Genomic DNA, 21429 nt, shown 5'->3' with positions numbered 1-21429 from the left:
ATGACAGCTTTTCATGACGAGCAATAAAAAACAACAGTGTTACCCCTTATAGTTTATTTGACAAAGACAACAGTGTTACCCCTTATGTTTTCTTTTCATGACGACCAATAAAAAACAACAGTGTTACCCCTTATGTTTTTTTTCATGACGACCAATATAAAACAACAGTGTTACCCCTTATGTTTTTTTCATGACGACCAATAAAGAACAACGGTGTTACCTCCTATGTTTTATTTGATAAATATCGACAGTGTTACCCCTTATGTTTATTTAATGACGGCCGATAAAAAACGACAGAGTTACCCCTTATGTTTTTTTTTCATGACGACCAATAGAAAACAACAGTGTTACCCCTTATGTCTTTTTTTCATGACGACCAATAAAAAACAACAGTGTTACCCCTTGTTTTTTTTCATGACGACCAAAGAAAAACGACAGTGTTACCCCCTATGTTTTATTTGATAAATATCGACAGTGTTACCCTTTATGTTTTTTTCATGACAACCGATAAAAAACGACAGTGTTACCTCTCATGTTTTATTTGATAAATATCAACAGTGTTACCCCTTATGTTTTTTTTCATGACGACCAATAAAAACAACATTTTACCCCTTATGTTTTTTTTTTCATGACGACCAATAAAATACGACAGTGTTACCCCTTATGTTTTTTTTCATGACGACCAATAGGTGACCTTGGGTGTCTTGAAAGGCGCCTCTAAATGAAATGTATTATTATTATTATTATTAATAAAATGACGCGCGTCTGTTTCTATCTAAGAGCGACACTGTAATAACTTGTCTGATTTGAATGAATCTAAACCTCCTCTCTTGTTGTGTTGATGGAGGATTTGGTGAAAAACGTTATTGGAGACGATATAGGAGCGTAGATATGAGCCCAAACTCGCCCCCCTCGGTACAATATCTGAACCCATTGGTTCCAGGCGGTAGCTTAGCAACATGCTGTCAGTTTTGTTTACCGTAAAGTGGACGTAACGTGTGTGCAAATTGCGCATGCGTGATGGGGATTTTCCTCCACGGTCCAGGAAGAGGCGGCGTGTGCAGCAGGACAGCTGAGACTGTTCTTATGGTCCCTACGCTATGAGACGGACAGCCGCTGTCTGCAGATGACACCTCGGTTGGTTGAAGCACAAGGAATGACCCGCTGCACCGCCGAGCATCTGTGAGTACCGTCGCGTCGCTCTTACTTTACGCCACTGTTGTACTTTATTGTTGATAGTAGGAACACGATATCAAACCTGAACTCTACATTGGACTTTAACCTTTGTGCCACCCTCTAAAGAGCCAACAGTAAACCACACTCGGCTCAAGGCTGCCAATCGGAGCGATAAGGAGAACCTAGTGTAGTCTTACGCTATGCAATGCTGGTCGTTTGAGGTCATGCATTCTGATTCACGATACCTTACGGTGAATATCCTTCTGAGTCGCGTCAATTTGTCATTCAGAACTAGGTTTCACTACTGCTGCTGAGTCAGGATGAGAGAATGGTGGCTTCTGGTGGGCTTGATCTGCGTCCCGCTGATGGCGGTGTACCTGCACATCCCGCCCCCCGCCCTCTCCCCTGCCCTGCAGAAATGGCACAATTCAGGGGAGAGTTTCAACTTCAAGGGAAGCAACATCTTCTATAGAGGTAATACAGAAAGTGTGTGTGTGTGTGTGTGTGTGTGTGTGTGTGTGTGTGTGTGTTTTATTTCCTTATTTTGTGAGTGATCCACATGTTGATTGCCCGTTGCTAACTGGGCTCTTCGCTGATCGCCAGACTCCCTCGGTGCTGTTGGGAGTTCGGATGTTGTCGTCTTGCTGCACGGATTCCCAACGTCTAGTTACGACTGGAACAAGGTGATGAGTGAAGGAATAGTGTGGAGCTAGTGATGTGGGTCTTCTTTGTGGAGTCTGTCGTTTTATTATTGAGTACGTAATGTCATCGATACGCATCATCCTGAAGCTCTTCATGTTGTTTTGGGGCAGATCTGGAGCGCTCTGAACCAACGCTTCCACAGAGTCGTAGCACTGGACTTCTTGGGGTTTGGCTTCAGCGACAAACCTGTACGGGTCTAAAACACACACAGACACAGAAACACAGAGACACAGATGCACACACATACTAAAGTTTTAATTTTATAATGATCCAAATATTTGAGTTTCTGGAACATTAAGCAGAAAACATTGGTATTTGTGTTCTTGGTGTCTTGAATGATTAACCCATTTTCAAACTTGGATTAAGTTAAATTCGAGTGGTCAGTCGACTCTGTCCTTTGATCCGCCAGAGTGGAAGAAGCTATTTATTTAGAATGTAGACCTGGTTTGGTTTCCCTCTGGAACGGTCGACTGTGTCGGCCGCTGGCTGGTGGAAGGTGTTCAGTCTGGGCCTGAGTCCTTCCTCTCTCCCCCCCCGCTGCGTCCCAGCGGGGCCACAGGTACTCGGTGTTCGAGCAGGCCAGCGTGGTGGAGGCGCTGCTGGCCCACCTGGGGCTGGGGGGGCAACGGGTCAACCTGCTGGCCCATGACTACGGAGACACGGTGGCCCTGGAGCTGCTCTACAGGTGTGTGTGTGTGTGTGTGTGTGTGTGTGTGTGTGTGTGTGTGTGTGTGTGTGTGTGTGTGTGTGTGTGTGTGTGTGTGTGTGTGTGTGTGTGTGTGTGTGTGTGTGTGTGTGTGTGTATTGTCAATTAGTTATAAAGGATTGTTTTAAATATTGACTGTAGAATGAATGACTTGAATCAGTAAATACCACCTCTCACCCTCTCACTCCCTCTCTCTCTAGGAGTGACCAGAACCGAACAGGTCACCTGACCATCAACAGCCTGTGTTTGTCCAATGGGGGTGAGTGACCCTGTGTTTACCCAGGAAAGTTGGGGTTCAGTGCCTTTATGTCCAGCTCCATACCAGACATAAAGATGTCCCACAAAATATTATCGGTTAACACTCTGAGTGTTGATCCATCCTTTAGTTAACAGAACTAACTAAACGCTCAAGACTTGGACTGGTGTTTTGGAGGTCACTGGGACTCAAGTATTGACATACCAGACACCTCTAAGGCAGAAGCTCAAGCCTCTTTCATTTTACATCCAAAGATTCAGCTTTTTCTGCCCAAATATAAAAGACATGGCACTCTCTCCCTTTCTACTCTCTTTTTAACAGGACTATTCCCAGAAACACACTACCCCAGATGGATTCAGACTGTAAGCGATGGCTTATTTGCATAATTGTAATCAAACTTACTTGGTAATTGTTGGAGCAGCAGCTAGCGTAGCGTAACGTGTTTGTCGTTGTTTGTGTTGAAGGTTCTGAAGGACGTCGGCCTTCTGTCTCCTGTTCTGACGCGTCTCACCAACTACATGATGTTCTCCAGGAGGTAGGCGGACGCTGTGTGGAAACACACTGGACACACATTGGTTTCATCTTGTAATGGTAAATACGTTTCATGTGTATTTCAAGTTTATATTATTTATTCCGATTTTAATCTCACGCATGTATGTATGTAGTGTACATGGGAATGACGGATTAATGTATCTTTCTTGAGCTGTCTTTTTGATGAGCTAACCGGCTTACATTTGTTGATAGGATTATGCATATCTGGTGCCCAAACCCTTTTGTGTGTAGTGTGGGGCAGGTGTTCGGGCCGTACACGCAGCCCACTGATGAGGAGTTCTGGGACATGTGGACGAGCCTGCGCTTCAACGACGGCAACCTGGTCATGGACAGGTGTGTGTCTCTGCGTGTGTGTGTGTGTACCTGGTCATGGACAGGTGTGTCTCTGCGTGTGTGTGTGTGTACCAGGTCATGGACAGGTGTGTGTGTGTGTACCTGGTCATGGACAGGTGTGTCTCTGCGTGTGTGTGTGTGTACCAGGTCATGGACAGGTGTGTGTGTGTGTGTACCTGGTCATGGACAGGTGTGTGTCTCTGCGTGTGTGTGTGTGTACCAGGTCATGGACAGGTGTGTGTCTCTGTGTGTTTATAAAGCGATGGGAGAAATAGGATATCATACAATCATACATATCATCAACTATCATGTGTGACATAGTCAATCTCTCTATCTCTGCCTCTCTCTAGAGTATAAGTTTGATAAGTAAGTCTGTCTCTGTTTCTGTCTCTGTTTCTCTCTCTCTCCCCCCCCCCCCCCCCCCCCAACAGTGTTCTGCAGTTTCTCAACCAGAGGGCGAAGCACAGAGACCGGTGGGTGGGGGCGCTGACCTCCACGCTGGTTCCATGTGAGTACCGCGCAACGCTAGAGCGCGCTGTAGCGCGCAACGCTAGAGCGCGCAACGCTAGAGCGCGCTGTAGCGCGCAACGCTAGAGCGCGCTGTAGCGCGCAACGCTAGAGCGCGCTAGAGCGCGCTGTAGCGCGCAACGCTAGAGCGCGCTGTAGCGCGCAACGCTGTAACGCGCTGTAGCGCGCAACGCTGTAACGCGCAACGCTAGAGCGCGCTGTAACGCGCTGTAACGCGCAACGCTAGAGCGCGCTGTAACGCGCAACGCTAGAGCGCGCTGTAACGCGCAACGCTAGAGCGCGCTGTAACGCACAACGCGCTGTAGCGCGCTGTAACGCACAACGCGCTGTAGCGCGCTGTAACGCACAACGCGCTGTAGCGCGCTGTAACGCACAACGCGCTGTAGCGCGCTGTAACGCACAACGCGCTGTAGCGCGCTGTAACGCACAACGCGCTGTAGCGCACAACGCTAGAGCGCGCTGTAGCGCACAACGCTAGAGCGCGCTGTAACGCGCAACGCTAGAGCGCGCTGTAACGCGCAACGCTAGAGCGCGCTGTAACGCACAACGCGCTGTAGCGCGCTGTAACGCACAACGCGCTGTAGCGCGCTGTAACGCACAACGCGCTGTAGCGCGCTGTAACGCACAACGCGCTGTAGCGCGCTGTAACGCACAACGCGCTGTAGCGCGCTGTAACGCACAACGCGCTGTAGCGCGCTGTAACGCACAACGCGCTGTAGCGCGCTGTAACGCACAACGCGCTGTAGCGCGCTGTAACGCACAACGCGCTGTAGCGCACAACGCTAGAGCGCGCTGTAGCGCACAACGCTAGAGCGCGCTGTAGCGCACAACGCTAGAGCGCTGTAACGCACAACGCTAGAGCGCGCTGTAGCGCACAACGCTAGAGCGCGCTGTAGCGCACAACGCTAGAGCGCCTACAGCCCAGGTCTCCGGGGCCCGGTGGTCGTCTCCGGGGCCCGGTGGTCGTCTCCGGGGCCCGGTGGTCGTCTCCGGGGCCCGGTGGTCGTCTCCGGGGCCCGGTGGTCGTCTCCGGGGCCCGGTGGTCGTCTCCGGGGCCCGGTGGTCGTCTCCGGGGCCCGGTGGTCGTCTCCGGGGCCCGGTGGTCGTCTCCGGGGCCCGGTGGTCGTCTCCGGGGCCCGGTGGTCGTCTCCGGGGCCCGGTGGTCGTCTCCGGGGCCCGGTGGTCGTCTCCGGGGCCCGGTGGTCGTCTCCGGGGCCCGGTGGTCGTCTCCGGGGCCCGGTGGTCGACTCCGGGGCCCGGTGGTCGACTCCGGGGCCCGGTGGTCGTCTCCGGGGCCCGGTGGTCGTCTCCGGGGCCCGGTGGTCGTCTCCGGGGCCCGGTGGTCGTCTCCGGGGCCCGGTGGTCGTCTCCGGGGCCCGGTGGTCGACTCCGGGGCCCGGTGGTCGTCTCCGGGGCCCGGTGGTCGTCTCCGGGGCCCGGTGGTCGTCTCCGGGGCCCGGTGGTCGTCTCCGGGGTCGACTGGAGCCTGGTTGTGGAGTAGGGGGCTAGGAGCTGGTATTATGCCAGACAATTCTTAGCTAGCCAACCAAATGTAAGCTGCTTAGCCGGTGTGGAGAAGCTGCTTAGCCACGTTGAGACGGCCTACTGGTGGTTATGGGGGGTCGAGGTCGGTGCAAACTGTTTGAACCCAAGGAGGCACCACAACTATTCATACATTTCTAATGCTCAATACAATCCTGATGCCAGTAATGGAATAATGAGGAAACTCAATCAATAACATGTCCTCCATGTATGTCTTGTGTAGAGCAATGCAATGTGGTCTTGATGCCAGCAGGTGGTGATGTTTTAAATGCTTACAAGTAGGCATGCAATAATTGACCTGAGAATGACACAGCACAGTAGTCCAGATTTGATTAGCTATTTGACTTTTGCCAGATGTTATTTTTGGGTGGTATGGATGTCCCCTTGGTGGTCACTGAAACAACACTAGGTCAATCTGCTTCAACATACAGCTGTGTTGCCATTGGTTAAAACTAAAGTGTGTTGGGTCGTCACAAATCTGTTGAACCATTAGCATGACCCACTATTAACCTCTAACACTACTAGCGTCACGTACTCTCTCACTAATAGATACTTTCACTTATTTGACCCACTGAGTTTACACTGAAGTGTGTGTGTGTGTGTGTGTGTGTGTGTGTGTGTGTGTGTGTGTGTGTGTGTGTGTGTGTGTGTGTGTGTGTGTGTGTGTGTGTGTGTGTGTGTGTGTGTGTGTGTGTGTGTGTGCGTGTGTGTGTGTGCGTGTGCGTGCGTGCGTGTGTGCGTCCTCAGTGCACATGATCTATGGACCCATGGACCCGGTAAACCCTCACCCCGACTTCCTCCTGCGATATAAGTAAGAGGCCGAGCTGACAGCTCTCTCCCAAACTGTACCGACGTGGTTTGTTTAATTTATCACTCAACTCTCTGTTCCCATTTCTTTTATAGCTTTTTGATTAATTGCGTTTCCGTCAGCTTTGCCAAGGCCAAACGACAGCGTCCTTTTATTCGGTGTGCTTGTTTGCATTCGAGTTGAATTTGTTTCAGATGCCTGATCGCACCAACATAATATATCTTAACGCAATAATACTATCAATCAAATATCCTGATAGTCTATCCAAACCAACTGAAATCAAACGCCCTGTTTGGTATCAGTTGGCTTGTGACCAACTGACCAGTGAGGTCCTCTGGAGCAATAGCGGGGATAAGTGAATCATTTCTTTAAACAAGGTGCAGTTCAAGTGACTGTGCCTAAAGTTGAACTGCACCCTAGTTATCATCACTAGTTATGATAACTAGGATGTTATCAAAAAGTTGCAACAAAAGTCAATATTTTTCACGTGCAGCTTCTTCTTGGGTTCTATGCAGAGACGGCGATAACCTGGAGGTGGTCTTTATCGAGAAGGCCTTAATGCAGGCTGGCTGAAGGCACAGGCCTGACAGGCCTATTGGGGCGTCTCTGCTGGCGCTTAATTAAAATAGAACTTAAATTGGCCGGGTGCCCTCCCTTATTTTCTGCATCGACGTAACAAATGAATACATAAAAAAATACAATTTTCCTCGCTGTTCCTCGTTCAGTTCTGGAGAGTAACGTTTCTGTATCCTATGAAACCTTTGGTTGGAGTCCTGCCGTGGTGGTTTAGTGGAGTCACTGTCTGAACGAGTGAGTCACTCTGAATGAGTACGCTCATTCAGAGCCATTGGGAATGAATGGATGAGGGAATGGATCCCGTCACCCGACGGTCATCGACCCCATGTCTCCAGAACAGATCCTCAACCGCTCTGTAGTTGAGGATCTGTTGTGTTCTGTTGTGCAATGTGCAGCCTACATGTGGAATGCCTTTGGTCTGATCCGTGTTGTCTGCAGGTACCTGGTGCAGAGGTCCACCGTCACGCTGCTCGACAAACACATCGGCCACTACCCTCAGCTGGAGGACCCCCTGGGATTCCTGAACGCCTACTACGGCTTCATCAACTCCTTCTGACGCCCGTCCACCGCGTCATGAGGGCTGACACCCGTCCACCGCCCCGTCCACGAGGGCCTCATGCTCAACCGTCGCAGGAATGAGTGCAGAATCATCGACAAGCATCAGCAACGCGACTACCAACACTAACGCTGTGTGTGTGTAACGGTCATAACCGTATGATTATGAAGAGAATACGTTTATACCAACATGTACGATTCATTACCGATAGACTAATAGTAGGAATGACCTAAAATGATGTCAACGATTTGGTGTACTCGATTATTGTGGGGAACTAATTATTCAGATTCAGCCATTGAACAATCTTCCAATCCATGTTAACATGATTCACAAACGTTGGCAAATAAAAGTAGTTTTCTAAGAAGGGACTGGTGTGTTCATTGACAGGTTCTTTATTTAATCTTTACTAATCCGTTCATTAACTCCTGCATCACAACAACAGAAACATAACTGCACAGAGTCGACCGCCGCAAGGACGTCAAAGTGTAGAGTGCCGACGTGGATATGAAAAGGGGGGGGGGTATAGATAACTGGGCGATGGCGGGGATTTGGTCGTGTGTGTGTGGGGGGGAGGGGGGTGTCTAGCCGACCGACGCCAGGATCACGTCGACGGGCGTCTCGTCTGCGCCGCGAACCGTCACCTGCATGGTGACGCCGTCCGACAGCGCCAGACGGGCACGCACCAGCAGGTCGTGACCCCCGCGGAACACACCTGGGGAGGGGGGGGGGGGGGGGGGGGGCCGGAGGTTAGGAGGGGTCCACAGGTGAAGTCAAGGCAATATCTGTCTTCTACTGGAACATTTAAAGTCCATGTCTACAACACAGTGATCGTCTAGGGCCGAACGATTTGGGGAAATAATCTGATTGCAATTATTTTGAACAATATTGCGATTTTTTTAATTGATCAAGTTCCTTTATGTTCTGTATTATTCACTAAAAATCAAAAAAACATTCTTTAGTATGACCAACACAACATTGGAAGCAGTCAACATATAAACGGCTCTTTCCTTTGGACCAGACCGATGTGTTGATAGAACATCTTTATTTAACTGTTGAATTGGGTCGGCTTAGCTCAGGAGGTAGAGCAGTTGTCTTGTACCCGAAAGGTTGCTAGTTCGATCCCCAGCTCCTCCTAGCTGAGTGTTGATGTGTCCTTGAGCGAGACACTTAACCCTAACTGCTCCTGACGAGCTGGCTGTCGCCTTGCATGGTTGACTCTGCCGTCAATGTGTGTATTCAACGATGTGAGTCGCTTTGGATAAAATCGCTGCTAAATGCCCTGATTGTAAATTGAAAAATTGCAAAAGAAAAATATATTTTTGATTTGAATTAGATTAATCGTTCAGCCCTATTATCATCCTACACATCCGGTAGCCAATAGATCAATGATGTATCGACCAATAGAAACGGTTGAGGGAGTCAACGCCGTTCAGATGTACTCACCAGCGAGGAAGAGGACGTGGGAGTTCTTGTTCTCGGGGACTTTGTCCGAGCGCTCGCACGGCTGCATACCCAGGAAGCTCACGATGTTCCCGACCGCCTCTACACACGGGAGGAGAGAGAGAGCGAAGGGGTGAGCCTAGCGGCCCAGCCTGGTGAACTCACAGGTCCCGGGGTTACAGGACACATTTAGGAACGTAACAGTACAAAGAAAAGGAGTCAGATTTTGATAATTAGTTATCCTTTCAAGGTATTTATCAAGTACAATACCAAACAGTTAATGCTAAATGCTTTCAAAACTCCCCAGAACTGTTCATGGATAACTACAAAATGTATTCTTCGGTTATATTTCGCTGCTCGCCAGATAAGCAAAAACTGTAAGACATCTCTCTGGTCGCATTTGCCATTATTTGGGAAATGTTAAGTTATCGACTTGATTAATAGAACAACAATTATTTATCCACTTTTAAAATACTCCTTAGATGCAGCCCTAATATCCATCACAAAGATCCCAACAGAATAAACACAGCTTTAGGAATACCGACTGATGGTCGCTGCAGGCTGGCATCGCAGCATAACGGGGCCACAGAACGTACCGTCCAGAGTGCGGACTGAACGGGGCCACAGAACGTACCGTCCAGAGTGCGGACTGAACGGGGCCACAGAACGTACCGTCCAGAGTGCGGACTGAACGTGGCCACAGAACGTACCGTCCAGAGTGCGGACTGAACTGGGCCACAGAACGTACCATCCAGAGTGCGGACTGAACGGGGCCACAGAACGTACCGTCCAGAGTGCGGACTGAACGGGGCCACAGAACGTACCGTCCAGAGTGCGGACTGAACGGGGCCACAGAACGTACCGTCCAGAGTGCGGACTGAACGTGGCCACAAAACGTACCGTCCAGAGTGCGGACTGAACGTGGCCACAGAACGTACCGTCCAGAGTGCGGACTGAACGTGGCCACAGAACGTACCGTCCAGAGTGCGGACTGAACGGGGCCACAGAACGTACCGTCCAGAGTGCGGACTGAACGGGGCCACAGAACGTACCGTCCAGAGTGCGGACTGAACGGGGCCACAGAACGTACCGTCCAGAGTGCGGACTGAACGGGGCCACAGAACGTACCGTCCAGAGTGCGGACTGAACGGGGCCACAGAACGTACCGTCCAGAGTGCGGACTGAACGGGGCCACAGAACGTACCGTCCAGAGTGCGGACTGAACGTGGCCACAAAACGTACCGTCCAGAGTGCGGACTGAACGTGGCCACAGAACGTACCGTCCAGAGTGCGGACTGAACGTGGCCACAGAACGTACCGTCCAGAGTTCGGACTGAACGGGGCCACAGAACGTAACGTCCAGAGTGCGGACTGAACGGGGCCACAGAACGTACCGTCCAGAGTGCGGACTGAACGTGGCCACAGAACGTACCGTCCAGAGTGCGGACTGAACGTGGCCACAGAACGTACCGTCCAGAGTGCGGACTGAACGTGGCCACAGAACGTACCGTCCAGAGTTCGGACTGAACGGGGCCACAGAACGTACCGTCCAGAGTGCGGACTGAACGTGGCCACAAAACGTACCGTCCAGAGTGCGGACTGAACGTGGCCACAGAACGTACCGTCCAGAGTGCGGACTGAACGTGGCCACAGAACGTACCGTCCAGAGTGCGGACTGAACGTGGCCACAGAACGTACCATCCAGAGTTCGGACTGAACGGGGCCACAGAACGTACCGTCCAGAGTGCGGACTGAACGGGGCCACAGAACGTACCGTCCAGAGTGCGGACTGAACGTGGCCACAAAACGTACCGTCCAGAGTGCGGACTGAACGGGGCCACAGAACGTACCGTCCAGAGTGCGGACTGAACGTGGCCACAAAACGTACCGTCCAGAGTGCGGACTGAACGGGGCCACAGAACGTACCGTCCAGACTGAACGGGGCCACAGAACGTACCGTCCAGACTGAACGGGGCCACAGAACGTACCGTCCAGAGTGCGGACTGAACGGGGCCACAGAACGTACCGTCCAGAGTGCGGACTGAAGCCAGCGCGAACGTCTCCTCCTTCTCAAACTCGTCTCCTACTTCCTCCCAGGCCGCACCGAAGTTAGGCTTCAGAACCTTCTGGATGTGGTCCGCGACCGTCACCTCCAGGTCCTCCAGCTGGGGAGAGGGAGAGAGAGAGGAGGGGGGGGGGGGGGGGAGAGGGAGAGAGAGAGAGAGAGGGGGGGGGGGGGGGAGAGAGGGAGAGGGGGAGAGAGAGGGGGGGAGGGGAGAGCCAGGGGGGAGAGAGAGAGAGAGAGGGAGGGGGGGAGGGGAGAGCCAGGGGGGAGAGATAGAAAGAGAGAGGGGGGGAGAGGGAGGGGGGGAGAGGGAGAGAGAGAGAGAGAGGGGGGGGGGGGGGGAGAGAGGGAGAGAGGGGGGGGGGGGAGAGAGAGGGGGGGAGGGGAGAGCCAGGGGGGAGAGAGAGAGAGGGAGGGGGGGAGGGGGGAGCCAGGGGGGAGAGATAGAAAGAGAGGGGGGGAGAGGGAGGGGGGGAGGGGAGAGAGAGAGGGGGGGGGGGAGAGAGAGAGAGAATTAATTTGCATCCATTTTTTCACAGGGTGAGCTGTCTTTGTAGACGGCTTCACTCCTCCTGCCGTTCAACTTCACAGCTACATCAGAGGAAGACTAAATGCTAAGCCATTACAACTTGTTACAAAAGTAGACCAAGTGGAAGGATGCTGCAGTGAAGCAGACAGCCGATTGGCTGGAGACAGTGAAGGGGGCGTGGGCTTCGTACCACGTATTCATCATCGTAGCCGTCGTCGTCGGGGTCACCGGTGTTGGGGTCGCAGTCTCTCACCAGGTACCTCATGGTGCAGCTGAAGGTACACGACACTGCAGAGAGAGGAGACGTTAGAGATCAGCTGACTGACACACACACACACACACACACACACACACACACACACACACACACACACACACACACACACACACACACACACACACACACACACACACACACACACACACACACACACACAGCTCTGTGACTAAACAGCTCAGTGACATTTCATTGTAAAGTCACTGCTCAACATCATGTCTGTTACTATTCCCCTGCTAGATTCAGCCAGGAGTTGAGATTATCGTTCTCAATCCAATAACTAACGGGGCTCATATCTCAGGAACAACAGTGTGTGGATTTACGATGTTTAGCCGTTCATCCAAATAAAATGTATTCATTATCAAAAGTGGTCGGCTTTTTTCGGTACTCTGCTATGACTACATGTCCCACAATCCCCAGAGCAGCTACCCCCTCTGGCCCCCGCCCCCCTCTGGCCCCCTCTGCCCCCCCTGCCCCCCTCTGCCCCCCCCTGCCCCCCCGGGGTGCGTACCGGCGGTGGGGTCCTCCTCAGGCAGCCGCACCAGGCTGTAGCAGGAGCCCGGCTGGCTGTAGGGCAGGTTGGCCGCCGGGATGTAGTGCAGCACCTCGTAAGACTCTGAGGGCTCCATCTGCACCACCACCTGGGACACACACACACACCATTACACCACCACCTGGGACACACACACACACACACACACACACACCATTACACCACCACCTGGGACACACACACACACACACACACACACCATTACACCACCACCTGGGACACACACACACACCATTACACCACCACCTGGGACACACACACACACCATTACACCACCACCTGGGACACACACACACACCATTACACCACCACCTGGGACACACACACACACCATTACACCACCACCTGGGACACACACACACACACACACACACACCATTACACCACCACCTGGGAGACACACACACACACACACACACACACACACACCATTACACCACCACCTGGGACACACACACACACACCATTACACCACCACCTGGGACACACACACACACCATTACACCACCACCTGGGACACACACACACACCATTACACCACCACCTGGGACACACACACACACCATTACACCACCACCTGGGACACACACACACACCATTACACCACCACCTGGGACACACACACACACACACACACACACCATTACACCACCACCTGGGACACACACACACACCATTACACCACCACCTGGGACACACACACACACCATTACACCACCACCTGGGACACACACACACACACACCATTACACCACCACCTGGGACACACACACACACCATTACACCACCACCTGGGACACACACACACACCATTACACCACCACCTGGGACACACACACACACCATTACACCACCACCTGGGACACACACACACACACCATTACACCACCACCTGGGACACACACACACACCATTACACCACCACCTGGGACACACACACACACCATTACACCACCACCTGGGACACACACACACACACACACACACACACACACCATTACACCACCACCTGGGAGACACACACACACACACACACACACACCATTACACCACCACCTGGGACACACACACACACACACACACACACACACACACACACCATTACACCACCACCTGGGAGACACACACACACACACACACACACACACACCATTACACCACCACCTGGGACACACACACACACACACACACACACACACACACACCATTACACCACCACCTGGGAGACACACACACACACCATTACACCACCACCTGGGACACACACACACACACACACACACACACACACACACACACCATTACACCACCACCTGGGACACACACACACACACACACACACACACACACACCATTACACCACCACCTGGGACACACACACACACACACACACACACACACCATTACACCACCACCTGGGAGACACACACACACACACACACACACACACACACACACACACACACCATTACACCACCACCTGGGAGACACACACACACACACACACACACCATTACACCACCACCTGGGAGACACACACACACACACACACACACACACACACACACCATTACACCACCACCTGGGAGACACACACACACACACACACACACCATTACACCACCACCTGGGACACACACACACACACACACACACACACACACACACCATTACACCACCACCTGGGACACACACACACACTCCAGTATCGGGGTTACCTTCTGCAGCAGCTGGTCGTTGAGCGTGTTGGTGCAGTCGAACTGGAACACCATGTGCTGGGCGAAGGTGTGCTTGACGCAGCGCACCACGTACTCCGTCTCCGCCTCCGTCAGCTGCACCGCCTCCGACGACTTGAACAGCGGCCCCAGGCCCTGGAACTCCAAGATGGCCGCCAGTTGCTCTGTGCGGTCGGCAGCAGAGATCAACATTAATACCAACCTAAACTATAGTCAACTCATATCAACATTAATACCAACCTAAACTATAGTCAACTCATATCAACATTAATACCAACCTAAACTATAGTCAACTCATATCAACATTAATACCAACCTAAACTATAGTCAACTCATATCAACATTAATACCAACCTAAACTATAGTCAACTCATATCAACATTAATACCAACCTAAACTATAGTCAACTCATATCAACATTAATACCAACCTAAACTATAGTCAACTCATATCAACATTAATACCAACCTAAACTATAGTCAACTCATATCAACATTAATACCAACCTAAACTAGTCAACTCATATCAACATTAATACCAACCTAAACTAGAGTCAACTCATATCAACATTAATACCAACCTAAACTATAGTCAACTCATATCAACATTAATACCAACCTAAACTAGTCAACTCATATCAACATTAATACCAACCTAAACTATAGTCAACTCATATCAACATTAATACCAACCTAAACTATAGTCAACTCATATCAACATTAATACCAACCTAAACTATAGTCAACTCATATCAACATTAATACCAACCTAAACTATAGTCAACTCATATCAACATTAATACCAACCTAAACTATAGTCAACTCATATCAACATTAATACCAACCTAAACTATAGTCAACTCATATCAACATTAATACCAACCTAAACTATAGTCAACTCATATCAACATTAATACCAACCTAAACTATAGTCAACTCATATCAACATTAATACCAACCTAAACTATAGTCAACTCATATCAACATTAATACCAACCTAAACTAGTCAACTCATATCAACATTAATACCAACCTAAACTAGAGTCAACTCATATCAACATTAATACCAACCTAAACTATAGTCAACTCATATCAACATTAATACCAACCTAAACTAGTCAACTCATATCAACATTAATACCAACCTAAACTATAGTCAACTCATATCAACATTAATACCAACCTAAACTATAGTCAACTCATATCAACATTAATACCAACCTAAACTATAGACAACTCATATCAACATTAATACCAACCTAAACTAGTCAACTCATATCAACATTAATACCAACCTAAACTAGTCAACTCATATCAACATTAATACCAACCTAAACTATAGTCAACTCATATCAACATTAATACCAACCTAAACTATAGTCAACTCATATCAACATTAATACCAACCTAAACTATAGTCAACTCATATCAACATTAATACCAACCTAAACTATAGTCAACTCATATCAACATTAATACCAACCTAAACTATAGTCAACTCATATCAACATTAATACCAACCTAAACTATAGTCAACTCATATCAACATTAATACCAACCTAAACTATAGACAACTCATATCAACATTAATACCAACCTAAACTATAGTCAACTCATATCAACATTAATACCAACCTAAACTATAGTCAACTCATATCAACATTAATACCAACCTAAACTAGTCAACTCATATCAACATTAATACCAACCTAAACTATAGTCAACTCATATCAACATTAATACCAACCTAAACTATAGTCAACTCATATCAACATTAATACCAACCTAAACTATAGTCAACTCATATCAACATTAATACCAACCTAAACTATAGTCAACTCATATCAACATTAATACCAACCTAAACTATAGTCAACTCATATCAACATTAATACCAACCTAAACTATAGACAACTCATATCAACATTAATACCAACCTAAACTAGAGTCAACTCATATCAACATTAATACCAACCTAAACTATAGTCAACTCATATCAACATTAATACCAACCTAAACTATAGTCAACTCATATCAACATTAATACCAACCTAAACTATAGTCAACTCATATCAACATTAATACCAACCTAAACTAGAGTCAACTCATATCAACATTAATACCAACCTAAACTATAGTCAACTCATATCAACATTAATACCAACCTAAACTAGAGTCAACTCATATCAACATTAATACCAACCTAAACTAGAGTCAACTCATATCAACATTAATACCAACCTAAACTATAGTCAACTCATATCAACATTAATACCAACCTAAACTATAGTCAACTCATATCAACATTAATACCAACCTAAACTATAGTCAACTCATATCAACATTAATACCAACCTAAACTAGAGTCAACTCATATCAACATTAATACCAACCTAAACTATAGTCAACTCATATCAACATTAATACCAACCTAAACTATAGTCAACTCATATCAACATTAATACCAACCTAAACTATAGTCAACTCATATCAACATTAATACCAACCTAAACTATAGTCAACTCATATCAACATTAATACCAACCTAAACTATAGTCAACTCATATCAACATTAATACCAACCTAAACTATAGTCAACTCATATCAACATTAATACCAACCTAAACTATAGTCAACTCATATCAACATTAATACCAACCTAAACTATAGTCAACTCATATCAACATTAATACCAACCTAAACTATAGTCAACTCATATCAACATTAATACCAACCTAAACTATAGTCAACTCATATCAACATTAATACCAACCTAAACTATAGTCAACTCATATCAACATTAATACCAACCTAAACTAGAGTCAACTCATATCAACATTAATACCAACCTAAACTATAGTCAACTCATATCAACATTAATACCAACCTAAACTATAGTCAACTCATATCAACATTAATACCAACCTAAACTATAGTCAACTCATATCAACATTAATACCAACCTAAACTAGTCAACTCATATCAACATTAATACCAACCTAAACTAGTCAACTCATATCAACATTAATACCAACCTAAACTATAGTCAACTCATATCAACATTAATACCAACCTAAACTATAGTCAACTCATATCAACATTAATACCAACCTAAACTATAGTCAACTCATATCAACATTAATACCAACCTAAACTATAGTCAACTCATATCAACATTAATACCAACCTAAACTAGAGTCAACTCATATCAACATTAATACCAACCTAAACTATAGTCAACTCATATCAACATTAATACCAACCTAAACTAGTCAACTCATATCAACATTAATACCAACCTAAACTATAGTCAACTCATATCAACATTAATACCAACCTAAACTAGAGTCAACTCATATAACTATAACATAACTTCTTTCTCTCTTACTAAAAGGCGCAGAGAGGACAACGATATTGCAGAAATTGGAGGAGAGATGTAATAAAAGGGTCGGGACGTAAAGCAGAGTTGAGCGTTAAAGTGTGCGGCGGCGCTAGGAGCGCCAGGCCGGGCGCGGGGGGGGCGTGGGGGGCGTGAGGGGCGCGGGGGGGCGTGAGGGGCCCGGGGCCCAGCCCGGCGTGGCGTGAGGGGCCCCGGGGCCCAGCCCGGCGTGGCGTGAGGGGCCCGGGGCCCAGCCCGGCGTGGCGTGAGGGGCCCAGGGCCCAGCCCGGCGTGAGGGGCCCGGCGTGGCGTGAGGGGCCCGGGGCCCGGCGTGGCGTGAGGGGCCCGGGGCCCGGCGTGGCGTGAGGGGCCCGGGGCCCAGCCCGGCGTGGCGTGAGGGGCCCGGGGCCCAGCCCGGCGTGGCGTGAGGGGCCCGGGGCCCAGCCCGGCGTGGCGTGAGGGGCCCGGGGCCCAGCCCGGCGTGGCGTGAGGGGCCCGGGGCCCGGCGTGGCGGTGAGGGGCCCGGGGTGGCGTGAGGGACCCACCCTGGTAGATGTCCTGGCGCGAGGGGGCCATCTTCTCCGGCATCTTGCTGGTGGATATAGGCGCCATGTCTGGAGGAGGGGGGGAACACGGGGTCAGTGGTAGGGTTGCCGCGGTATACGGTATTACCGGTGTTGCACATCGGTGTTGAGGCCAACACCGATTTTTCTTTTGTGTTTGTTTTTACCTGACTACTGCTCTGAGATGGGGTTTGGGGTGGTGGTGGGGGGGGGGGGGGTGTTGGGGTTACCTGACTTCTGCTCTGAGATGGGGGTGGTGGCCAGGGGGACGCTCTTCATGTCGAAGGGTCTCTCTGAGGGGTCCAGCGTGTACTGGTGCAGAGACTTCTCCAGCCCGGGGACCGACACGGACAGACCTGCTGAGCACACACACACACACACACACACACACATTAACCTCACCGGACCTGGAGAACCTAACCCCAGATCTCTCAGCCCTCAGGAGACTCATGCCGCGTTTCCACTGCAGGGTGCGGAACGGATCGGATCGCAAAGGTGCGGTAGGGAGGGGGCGGTATAGCCCAGCTCAGTTCCGAGGTCGCGTTTCCACTGCCTACAGTACCCTTGGTGGTAGGCCGGATGTCGATCGCCGCGGCAGCTACGTAAACATCGTAAACAACGTCTTCCTCCCCAAGAATGCAGACGAACGTCTCCACCTCCTTGTTCGCCCAAGCAAGCGTTTTACGCGACATGTTAATTGTAAAGAATAATACCTCGAGGCTACTGTTTGTTTGTTTTTATCCCCGCGTCACCCGGAAGTGATGATTCTGTCGACCAATCAACGGAGGGGGTGTGTAGCTAGAATTTACCGGGACCCTTTCAGGCGTCTCGTCTCGTTTTCAGTACCCCAACGGAGGAGTCCTGAAAACGAGGCCAAAACGGGTACGGCAAAGTCCGGGTCACGCCCACTTTTGGCGGCGGAAACGCGACCCGATCCGCACCTTTGCGATCCGATCCGTTCCGCACCCTGCAGTGGAAACACGCCCTCATCCTCCTGGCTGTAGTACGGGGGCTCCTAGATTGTTTTGTTCTAAACTCTGCGTCCCCCATGGGGAGATGCTTTGGAACAATCCCCAACCAAAGCTTTTTTAACATCATTTCCATAAGAAGAAAGTCGACCAATTCACCTTTATCCATTCAGATTGGTATCAATACAGTATTCCTCCCTTCGACCTGAACCATACTACTGCTCAATAAAATGGACAAGACTCTACGGTATGCAACGCTTGAAAAGCACCTGTTGAGGGGATTGAAATGAGGGGTGTGTTTGTGTGAGACTGCGTGGAGGTTGCGTGTGCGTGGAGGTTGTGTGTGAGACTGCGTGGAGTTTGTGTGTGAGACTGCGTGGAGGTTATGTGTGAGACTGCGTGGAGGTTGTGTGTGCGACTGCGTGGAGGTTATGTGTGAGACTGCGTGGAGGTTGTGTGTGCGACTGCGTGGAGTTTGTGTGTGAGACTGCGTGGAGGTTATGTGTGAGACTGCGTGGAGGTTATGTGTGAGACTGCGTGGAGGTTATGTGTGAGACTGCGTGGAGGTTATGTGTGAGACTGCGTGGAGGTTGTGTGTGCGTGGAGGTTGTGTGTGAGACTGCGTGGAGGTTGTGTGTGCGACTGCGTGGAGGTTGTGTGTGCGACTGCGTGGAGGTTGTGTGTGCGACTGCGTGGAGGTTGTGTGTGCGACTGCGTGGAGGTTGTGTGTGCGACTCCGTTGAGGTTGTGTGTGCAACTGCGTGGAGGTTGTGTGTGCGTGAAGGTTGCGTGTGCGTGTGGCTGTACCGTTGAAGATGTAGGCGGCGTTCAGGGCCTTCTGCTTCTGCTGCAGGACGTTCATGTAGAAGGTGGCTCTGTCACGCACCTCATCGTCACTGTCCATCATACACCTGCACACACACACACACACACACACACACACACACACACACAGTCAGAAGAGGGTAGGAACGTTTTGTTTTCAGAGGGAGGATTTGTCAAATTGTTTTTATTGAAGCAGATTCAAATGTCTTGTAGCCTTAGATGCCTTAAAAGTGTTTTTGGATAAAAGGTCTGCTGTGATTGGTCAGTACATGACTGGTCTGTTGTGATTGGTCAGTCAGTGTCTGGTCTGTTGTGATTGGTCAGTCAGTGTCTGGTCTGCTGTGATTGGTCGGTCAGTGTCTGGTCTGCTGTGATTGGTCGGTCAGTGAGGTCTGCTGTGATTGGTCGGTCAGTGACAGGTACCTCTGCATGAGCACCAGGACACTGGGCAGCAGGTCGTCATTCTGGGCTCCAAACTTGGCCAGGGCGCTGACCGCCGCTAGGGGGACAAAGAGGTCAAGATGTAGGCTCTGAAGGAGGTCACGATGTAGGCTCTGAAGGAGAGGTCACGATGTAGGCTCTGAAGGAGAGGTCACGAAGTAGGCTCTGAAGGAGAGGTCACGATGTAGGGTCTGAAGGAGAGGTCACGATGTAGGCTCTGAAGGAGAGGTCACGATGTAGGCTCTGAAGGAGAGGTCACGATGTAGGCTCTGAAGGAGAGGTCACGATGTAGGCTCTGAAGGAGAGGTCACGATGTAGGCTCTGAAGGAGAGGTCACGAAGTAGGCTCTGAAGGAGAGGTCACGATGTAGGCTCTGAAGGAGAGGTCACGATGTAGGCTCTGAAGGAGAGGTCACGATGTAGGCTCTGAAGGAGAGGTCACGATGTAGGCTCTGAAGGAGAGGTCACGATGTAGGCTCTGAAGGAGAGGTCACGATGTAGGCTCTGAAGGAGAGGTCACGATGTAGGCTCTGAAGGAGAGGTCACGATGTAGGCTCTGAAGGAGAGGTCACGATGTAGGCTCTGAAGGAGAGGTCACGATGTAGGCTCTGAAGGAGAGGTCACGAAGTAGGCTCTGAAGGAGAGGTCACGATGTAGGCTCTGAAGGAGAGGTCACGAAGTAGGCTCTGAAGGAGAGGTCACGATGTAGGCTCTGAAGGAGAGGTCACGATGTAGGCTCTGAAGGAGAGGTCACGATGTAGGCTCTGAAGGAGAGGTCACGATGTAGGCTCTGAAGGAGAGGTCACGATGTAGGCTCTGAAGGAGAGGTCACGATGTAGGCTCTGAAGGAGAGGTCACGATGTAGGCTCTGAAGGAGAGGTCACGATGTAGGCTCTGAAGGAGAGCCCCGCGATGGGTTC

At 49.8% G+C, this 21429-nt stretch overlaps 2 protein-coding genes across 2 annotated transcripts; one reads left to right on the top strand and one right to left on the bottom strand.

Moving 5' to 3' along the window:
* The first annotated feature begins 976 nt into the window (after nt 1-976).
* Nucleotides 977-8099, top strand: LOC132447869 (mesoderm-specific transcript homolog protein-like). Its single transcript, XM_060038876.1, has 12 exons — nt 977-1182; nt 1466-1650; nt 1780-1859; nt 1989-2066; nt 2427-2563; nt 2785-2843; nt 3162-3202; nt 3305-3375; nt 3624-3725; nt 4157-4233; nt 6543-6606; nt 7618-8099. The coding sequence occupies exons 2-12, from the start codon at nt 1497-1499 to the stop codon at nt 7733-7735; spliced, it is 981 nt and encodes a 326-aa protein (XP_059894859.1). The 5' UTR covers nt 977-1182; nt 1466-1496; the 3' UTR covers nt 7736-8099.
* Nucleotides 8100-8111: 12 nt separating this feature from the next.
* On the bottom strand, nt 8112-20635 carry LOC132447871 (coatomer subunit gamma-2-like; the record flags this gene model as incomplete). Its single annotated transcript, XM_060038881.1, has 10 exons — nt 8112-8447; nt 9179-9277; nt 11202-11340; nt 11960-12057; nt 12558-12687; nt 14318-14499; nt 18259-18327; nt 18507-18632; nt 20052-20155; nt 20493-20635. Coding segments are annotated over 10 exons (1221 nt in total), but the record flags the coding sequence as incomplete, so codon positions are not given.
* Between the last annotated feature and the right edge of the window lie 794 nt (nt 20636-21429).

The sequence above is a fragment of the Gadus macrocephalus genome, chromosome 19 (genome assembly GCF_031168955.1).
Source record: "Gadus macrocephalus chromosome 19, ASM3116895v1".
Lineage (NCBI taxonomy): Eukaryota > Metazoa > Chordata > Actinopteri > Gadiformes > Gadidae > Gadus > Gadus macrocephalus.
This window is presented reverse-complemented; position numbering and strand designations above follow the sequence as displayed.

Excerpts from the sequence above, each read along its gene's own strand:
- LOC132447869 (XM_060038876.1), top strand. The coding sequence starts at position 1,497 with ATGAGAGAATGGTGGCTTCTGGTGGGCTTGATCTGCGTCCCGCTGATG. Across the intron at positions 1,651-1,779 it reads AAGCAACATCTTCTATAGAG|ACTCCCTCGGTGCTGTTGGG; the intron begins GTAATACAGAAA and ends GCTGATCGCCAG. Across the intron at positions 3,203-3,304 it reads ACCCCAGATGGATTCAGACT|GTTCTGAAGGACGTCGGCCT; the intron begins GTAAGCGATGGC and ends TTTGTGTTGAAG.